At 33.1% G+C, this 9417-nt stretch overlaps 1 protein-coding gene across 5 annotated transcripts in view; it reads right to left on the reverse strand.

The window, feature by feature from the left end:
- LOC106877628 (early endosome antigen 1) overlaps nt 1-9417 on the reverse strand; it is a 115261-nt gene that overhangs the window by 90162 nt on the left and 15682 nt on the right. For 4 of the 5 annotated variants that reach the window (XM_014926575.2, XM_014926573.2, XM_014926572.2 and 1 more), the window contains one exon: nt 5624-5695. The exons of the other annotated variant lie outside the window; for it this stretch is intronic. In XM_014926575.2, the coding sequence (XP_014782061.1) occupies nt 5624-5695 (72 nt within the window). The remainder of the gene's footprint in view (nt 1-5623; nt 5696-9417) is intronic. 5 annotated transcript variants of the gene reach the window in all.

Here is a 9417-nt window from a genome sequence, read left to right on the forward strand (position 1 = left end):
GAGTGGTATTTTATTTTAAGGACTTTGGTTAGGAAAGTTCACTTTGAAGGGACTTGAATTCAGACAGTAAAAGGGCTGCAACTAAATGTTACTTGATAAGTCTTCTGACGCTGAAATGATGCTGCTTCTTTGTCATAATTTGATTTAAAAAGTACAGAAAAAATACCACCCTGTCACAAAAAAAGCAAACAGGTGTGGCTGTGTGGTAAGAAGCTTGCTTCCCAACCACATGGTTCTGGGCTCAATACCAATGCATGGAACCTTGGGCAAGTGTCTTCTACCAAAGCCTTGTGAGTGGATTTGGTAGATGGAAACTGAAAGAAGCCTATTGTATGTATGTGTGTATGTGTGTGTGTGTGTGTATATATATATATATATATATATATATATATATATGATGCATATATCTATGTGTGTGTGTGTCTTTGTACCTGTGTTTGTCCCCTCACCACCACTCGACAATTGTGTGGTGTGTTTACATCCCTGTAACTTAGCAGTCAGGCAAAAGAGACCAATAGAATAAGTCCAGGGGTCGATTTGTTTGACTAATAAAAAAAAAAAACCCTTCAAGTGATGCCCCAGCATGGCCACAGTCAAATGACTGAAACAAGTAAAAGATAACCGATATTTTCATTCTTAAAGACAAAATAGATGCACATAAAAATTTCCACAGAATGCACATCAATAACATGCTGAAAGGATAAGCAAATAAACATGAAAGTAGCCAAGTCATTAGAAAGCATAGGGAAAACATAAAAACCACAGACAATATCAATGTTAAGAGTAGCTATAGTTAAGAAGATTTAGTGATTAATAATAGCTGGCACTAAAAGAGACAGGTTAATAATGCTGTAAAGAGAATGTAACAAAATATCTTGCCATCATATTCTGACATAATTGGCATTAACTTGCAACCACAAAGCTGGCTATTTTGGCTCTTAAGGTAACTTTGAACATTTATCAATGAGCATCAGTTTTTGTCTGATGACTTATTTTTGACTTATTCAATTTTTTAGATAATAGGGAATATTAAGAGGTCTGAATATATATATATACATAAATATATATATATATGGTTGTGGATGTTTTCTTGCATGTGTTGATATGTATAATAGAAAATGTATGTAACACAGGTTGTAGATTTTCATTAATTTATTTAAAATAGAGGCTTTACTCTGTTGCTACTCCAAGTTTCTCAGTTACTTTCACTTCGTAACACACGAGAAGTGCAAAAACTTAGAATTACAACGTGAAATCTCAACTTTGGTATCAACTCTGCATTAGATGTTGAGTACTTTTGGAGGCCCAATCTTCCAAATTCTTTTGCAGGGCTTAGAAAAACCAAAGGACCACTGCAATAAGTGTGTGAACCTGAGAAGGGAATATGTTGAATAAAACCATAATCAACTGATCCACCTCTATTTTCTTTTATCCAAAGCCAGGAACTTTTCAACACCCTCTCGTGTGTATGTATATATATATATATATATATATATATAAACATACACAAATATATATTCCTTTATTCTTTTAATGTAGCCATGCTACCAGTGTATACGTTAGTATGTGTGTTGAAACCTGCAAAAAATTTGAAGAGTTTAAATAAAACTAAGTTAAGAAGTTTGTTCAGTGAGAACAAAACAAGAACTGAACGTTACATTAACAGTGCAATCAATAGATTAATTAATAGTTAATTGGTAGATATTTAACCAACATACAAATTTTAATCACATATAGTAGATGTTTGGGATATAGTTTTTATATAAACCAGTTTCCACTTGTGGAGTATAATCATGTAGTTTAAATCCTCTGTAGTTTGAATGGCGGTATTCAATAATTTTAGCTTTACACACACACACATCCATTACAGCAAATCTTACCAATTGGTTTCACACTGGTTATTAAAACTGGATGTTAGATAACAGCACAGTTACATAATACCATGTGTTCATCAGAGCTGTATGGAAAAAAAAAAGACACCATATATTTTTTTCATAGCTGCTAGCTCTGATGAGCATGCAGTATTAATTGTGCTGTTATTTAACATCTAGTTTTAATATCTGGTGTGAAACCAATTAATATGATCAGCGGTAATATATGATACTGTAGACTTTGATTAATATATCGTCCAACCCATGCTAGCATGGAAAGCGGACGTTAAACGATGATATATATATATATATATATACGAGAAGAAAATGGATGTAAATAACAAGGAGAAATTCGTCGTTTTCGCTGGTATGTCTTTAATTTAATTAACAAAGAAGAAGGTAGCATTTATGATCATTTCAATTTACTAGTTTTAGTAAATATCTTCAGAATGCGAAAAATAAATTGATACATCGGTAATGGTAATAAAGTCAAAATTTGTTAGTCTTACATTATATTATGATCTTAAGTTGATTATTCAACTGGGGAGTGGATTTCATTGTAGTAGATTGCTTAGTTTATGGTTCCGCTGGGTAATTAAAGTGGGGTGTATATTATTTTGGCGTGGAATCCAGAGTTTGACTAAGCACATTTTTTGTGCACGTGTGTATTAAATTTGTTTTAATCAGCAGTGAGTTTTAGTCACTGGCGGTGTAAGTGAAGGGGGATAACTTAAGGTGAAAAGGGAGCTAACTCAAACTGGATTATTTACACTAGGGAGGGTGGTTTAAAATTATATTATGGCTAAAGTTTAGGAAGTTCATAGTAATAAAAAGGGCCCTATGTAGGTGTAAAGTAAATTATTATGGAATGTGGAGGGTGAGTGGGGTTGGGGTTGACTGTTTATGTGTAAGTGTATAAGATAGTTCCCAGCTAATTAGACTTAAATAGATGAATATGATAGTGTGGGATTTGTAGAGGGTCCTACTATTTTACCTATACTTTGAAAAGACAAAGTGGCCTATATGAAGACGAAAATTGTTGTTCTCAAATTTCCTATTGAGGGAGTTGTTTAGCCGTTAGGATAGCTAGGCATTCTGATAAACAGAGATCACAGTGTCTATTGGTGGTGTTGTACGAGGTTGTTTTTGCAAGTATATGCCAGTTTAATCTATAATCTATTTTTTTATCTTTAAGTTCCCAAATATATCTACTAAGCCCTGTTGAATTTGCCTTACTCCTATTTATGAAGCTAGATTGGTGTGCGTTATATCTAAGTATCATTTGGTTTTTAGTGGTGCCTATATATGATTTTATCTGGCTATTTGTGTGCACATCACATTGTTAAACTATGTTGACTTATATCTATTTGAGAAATGGCACTTTGTTCTATCCCTGCAGCCACATAAATTATTAGGTATATCTGTGTCCGTGTTATGTTGTGGGGGGTCTATTACTGTTCAGGTCTATATCTAAGTTAATAGGAGGCGCTATGTGGGCTTAATTCTATTAGTTGGTTGGTTATTATTTTTATTGTTCACAATTTTTCTAGTTTTATAGAATTTGTCTAGTTTTTTTATTATTTATTGAGGCTATGATTGTAGCTAAGTTATTGGTCAGGTTGTGGCCTACTCTAATTTTATTCCTAACTAATTCTGCATATTTATTATTAACGTTTAGGTATTTACCTATGGTTTTCATTAATGAGCGAACTATGTTTGATTTGAAGTGCATGGTGAAGGGGACTACGAGCCAGATTATATCACTATTTTGTTTATTTTTTGTATTGTTCTTTCTAGTATAGAGGCTACCCTCCTTGTTTGTGAGTTGTGTGAAGTTATGGTTATGGCTATCTAGCTCATTTCCATAGTTGAGTTTCATTTTCCTGTTACTTTTATCTGTTTTATTGGTGTTGCTTGCATAGAGTTTATGTGAACTAGAAGGCATGGTTTTCTTATTATTAACAGGGTTGAACTGTGTAAAATGTTAGAGACAGAAACCTAGCTGTTTCTTGCAATAAAAGCATCCAAAATAACACTTTTTCATGGACCCTTAAAATACTATTGTGGATCTCCAGTTTAATATTTTGCTTGTGTGGATCCCAGTTGAAAACCACTGATATAACTGATGTTATTAATGGGAACTGAAACAAACTCCATTTACAAATCTAGTTCACAATACTTCTCAGTTAAATTTAGATCATTTCCTATTGTAATTTAAAAGTCTCATGAACTAATGGTGGGAAGGGTGTCACTAAAACTGATGTTAGTGTAAACTGACCAGTATGACATACTATGTCAAAATAATGTTTAACCTCATATAACAGTTAGTGATAATATTACTCTAATATTTTCGAATTGCTGTCAAAAGTTTTTCATCTACCATAACATTATAAAACAAGTTATTCATTTTTAATCATCAGCAGAATAATGTGAGTGAGCTTCATTAACTGATACAATTCAGTGGAATTCTGCTTTAAGCATGCCATATAACTCTACATAAAATTTTTTTTTTTTTTCTTTTGAAAATGTTTGCAAATTTGTTTTCTACAGATGAGATTTCACCCAATTACCAAAGAAAAAAAAAATTTTAAAAATTTTTTCAAAATTAAAAAAAAATTACATTATTTACATTTGACGGATATTTGTCCTCATCTTGTTTGTTGTTAACACAATGTTTCAGCTGATATACCCTCCAGCCTTCATCAGGTGTCTTGGGGAAATTTCGATCCTGGGTTCTCATTCCAAGGTATTTTTCGATGTTATTATTATTATTATTATTATTATTATTATGCCCACGGGCATATGGCGTAGTGGTTAAGAGCGCAAGCTACTAACCCCAAGATTCCAAGTTTGATTCCAGGCAGTGACCTGAATAATAATAATAATGATATCAAAAAATACCTTAAAATGAGAACCCAGGTTCGAAATTTCCCCAAGACATCTGATGAAGGCTTGAGGGTATATCAGCTGAAACATTGTGTTAACAACAAACAAAATGAGGACAAATATCCATCAAATGTTAAAGGAAAAATTTTTTAGAATTTTCTTTTTTAAATCAGTTTAAAATATGGACAGTCCAAATTTTAGGCTTTAATCCCAGCAATAGACCATTAAATGTGTTTATGGGGAGAAAGATATTGAAAAACATAAATACATCACACTGGCAAATAAACAAGGAGGGTATGAAGTGGTCATGAGATGTGCTAAAAATACCAGCTAAATAGCCCTTAAATCATGCACCAAAAAAATTTTTTTTTGGTTATGCATAGTGATATAAATTTCTATGTGTACAACACAAATTGCAAAACTTTTATGAAGATTCCAAAAAATTAAAAAGTTAAGTGGGGTTATATGGTATGCTTAGAGCAAAATCTGCCTTCAATTCAATGTTAATAGCAATAGTACAGATAGAAGAAACAGTGAATTTAAAGTTTAGGCTTTGAACATTGGTTTAGTTGATGTAACAAATTCTAGATTTTCTAAATTCCAAAACAACACTGTCTAATGCTTTGATTAAATATCAGTATTAGAAAAAGCTAACATCCAATCGAACAATGATATGTTAACACACTTGCACAGTTTCAGTCACCAGGTAGAGGCATAGAGAGTTGAGATTGAGAATTGTGCAAGAGAGTGACACATGCGAAGAAAGCAATATCAAACACCAAAAGCTTATAAAACAATTACAACAACCACAAGCAAAACAACACCAGCTAAAAGATGTATGTCAAGACAAGATTCCTGAGTGATACCTCAGTTTCACTGCTAACGTCTGAAATTGCTTCAAGAGCTTCATGTTCAGGTGAAGAGACTGGGCTTAAACTCTGGAAAAAAAGCAAAAAAAGTTGTGTTTATTTTTATCATATTACTCATACAGAGGTCTGTGACATGGTTTGTAGCTAGCATCCCCCCTGAGATACAAGACCTCCAAAGAGTCAACATTATAGATATTGACCAACTTAAAAATTTAGAATAAAATCACCTGAAACAACTGTAAAGATAACAAATTCAAAATTATATCTAAATTCATTTTGGAGTAAAAAAAAAAAAAATGCAGGACAATAAATAGCAACATCATTTAGTGATCAGAATGAGACACCAAATCTAACAAACTATTTAAAGATAAAAAGAAAGAAAGAAGTAAAAGAAAGTAGTGGCAGAGAAAAGAAGGAAAAGAAATAGAAGCAAGAAATAAGAAAAGACTAGAGAGAAGGAGAACAATTGTCATTGTCATGTAGATAAATGTGGATACTGTAATGCAGCTGCTCTAAAGCAACATTTCTCAAGCCTTTTGCTCTTGCAAAACTCTTGAAATACATTCCCATCCCAGAGAAATCCCTATATGAAAATTATATATCTTCATTTTCCTTCTTTCTTTTATGAAGTTAAATTTTGTAAGAGAGTAAACAAATCATAAAACTATCTCCGAAAGGTTTGGCAATCCTAAATTCAACAGATGGCATGACTGTGACTGTGACTGAAGTTTGCTTCCCAACCACATGGTTCCGGGTTCAGTCCCACAGTGTGGCACCTTGGGCAAGTGTTTTCTACTATAGCTTCGAGCCAACCAAAGCCTCATGAGTGGATTTGGTAGATGGAAACTGAATGAGGCCCATTGTATCTATGTGTGTGTGTGTGTGTGTGTGTGTGTGTGTGTGTGTGTGTATATATATATATTTATATTCTTTAAGTTTGTTTATGGGAAACACTTCTAAGTACGTACATAAAAGCTCCTATGTTATTATGTTGGTTACAGCCTAGTGATTCCAACTTGCAACAACAGTTTTATGGGATCATACTGAACTGTGCTGATATAACACAGGATAAATATACTATTACTACTACTACTACTACTACTACTACTAATAATAATAATAATAATCCATGGATGGAATTTACAAATATTTTAAAGCATTGCTGTACGTTTTCACAAATCACATGCTTTTTGTGACCACAGTCTGCATTCCTGGGATGAAAACAATACAATTTGTATCACCCATGGACATCAGGTGGGTCTCTGTTCATGTGTTCATTTCTTCAGGTGATCTAGCATTAAAGTTGGAAGTAACAAATGTTCAACTGAACAATTTTTATAAATATTCACCACCCAAAAGGCTCATTGGGGTATGTGGGCAGTCCTGGTGTATTTGGATTAATTGCGAACAAAGATCCACCTGATGTCATGGACATTATAAATTGTATTGTAATCATCCCAGGAATGTGGACTATTGTCACAAAAACGTGTGATTTGTAGAAACGTTCGTAGTGATACATTAAAATATTTATAAATTCTATCCATGGATTATTATTATTATTGCTATATATATATGTGTATGTGTCTCCCCTCCTGACAACTGATGTTGGTGCGTTTACATCCCTGTAATTTAGCGGTTCAGCAAGAAGATTGATAGAATAAGTATCAGGCTTAAAAAAAAAAAGGTATTGGGATTGATGCTTTTGATAAAAAAAAATTATTCAAGGTGGTGCCTAAGCATAGCCATAGTCTAATGGCTGAAACATGTAAAAGAATAAAAAAAAGTATAAGAAAAAGATGTCACAAAGAAGCTTAAGAAATTTTATCTTAACCAAAACCTTGTTTCAATCAGTTTTCTCTACAACTTCCTATTAAGAAGTTATTTTTGCTGTAGGTTTGCCTTACTTATCTACAGATGCCAGGATTTCCCTACTTTAGGAAAGATACCATGTGTGCATATATAATGGTTTTGAATTTTAGCACAAGACGAGCAATTTTAGAGTAGGGGGTAAATCAGTTACATCGACCCTAATGATCAAATGGTACTTTATTTTATTGGCCCCTAAAAATGAAAGGCAAACTTGACCTCAGCGGCATTTGATCTCAAAACGTAAAGAGTCAGAAGAAATGCCGCTAATCATTTTGTCTGGCATGGTAATGATTCTGTCAGTTTGCCACCTTATGTGTATATATAACCCTTTCTACTAAAGGCACAAGGCCTGAAATTCAGGGAAAGGGGACTAGTTGATTACATTGACCCCAAAAAGATGAAAGGCAAAGTCAATCTCAGCGGAATTGTGTATATAATAAAATTGAGAATATAGAATTGAACATATATGCATATAATTAGCCTATATATCACTATTTCTTGCAAAACTCCAAGCTACTTCTCACAGAACCCTAGAGTCCAAGGGGAATTTCAGTTAGGAAACACTGGTTGAAATATATACTGGAATATATGTAATATATGTAATATATACTGGAATAGAGGTCATAATGCAGGCTTATGTAGACATTGTGATGTAGAGAGATGTCATATTGTAAGGTAGAGAGATGCTTGTATTTTAAAATGGAGAGACATATGTATAACTAGACTACCTGTGACCCATTAGGTCACTGATAGTTCAGGTTATAAAACATTTAAGCTGATTTCAACATTGCATTGAAATGAAAGTTAATTTTATGATGATTCAGTTAAATATTTCAATTGGATCAGGCAGTTGTATTGTCTGAGGTTCTTCCTGAACTTGTTTGTCCTAGGTTGATCAGTACTAAATAAGTTGTTAAGTTCCTGGGGTAAAGGCTGCAGATTCCCCAGCCTGACTTTTCCATTCATACAACAAAAGTTAGCAGTTTAACCATGAAAATGCATTACATGACAACAAACACAGATCTTACTCATCTGTCCAATATCAGCAGAGAGGTCACATCATTGAATGGTCCTTGCTCTATTGCTTTGTTGGCAAAGACATTCAACTCCTCTGAGCGTTCAATTCATGATCTCTCCTGCTTTTGTCTCTTTCCCTCCATTTCACCAGATGCTCAGCTCTCCAAACGTCTGATTCATGATCTCTCTTGCTTCTGTCTTTTTCCCTCTGTTCCGCCAGACACTTCCTTTCCTTTATCAGTCTCATTGATCCCTCTATTTGCATGCCTGTCCCGATCTTGTTGTTGGCATTCATCACTATCTTGATCACCTTCTTTGGATCTCCTTAGCCACACTCTCTTTCCACTATCTTTCTTCCTCGTCGAGGAATAATGTAAGAATAGAAAATCGTATTCACCTTAGAAAAAATCCCTATTACCTCAAAAAATATTTTTCTAAAAAATTATCACTTAAAAATATTTCTAAATAATTAAAATATTGTCTGTTTAAAGAAAGCTAAATATAAATATTTACTCTACAAACAATTTGTATTTTTTAAGTCATTTTCACTTTCAGGGTATTTTCCCATTACGTGCCATTTTGGTTATTTATGAAGGTACCCAAAAAAACTGCATATCTCGGGAAATCATGGTCCGATTTACATGAAACTTGTTTTAATTCCATTTGTATTCACATTTCAGGGGTGCCTTACTTTCAGAGTATTTTCCCATTATGCGCAGGTTTGACTGTATTAAATTACAGACAAGCAAGCAAGTAAGCAATCACAGTTTTAGTAGTATATATGTATAATATAATAATGTTGAGTGATGTGTGTATACATACATATATATAAATGTACATATATATATACACATAAATATTACAGATATATAAATACACATAATTATATATATATATATATATAT

The sequence above is a fragment of the Octopus bimaculoides genome, chromosome 1 (genome assembly GCF_001194135.2).
Source record: "Octopus bimaculoides isolate UCB-OBI-ISO-001 chromosome 1, ASM119413v2, whole genome shotgun sequence".
In the NCBI taxonomy this organism is placed as follows: domain Eukaryota; kingdom Metazoa; phylum Mollusca; class Cephalopoda; order Octopoda; family Octopodidae; genus Octopus; species Octopus bimaculoides.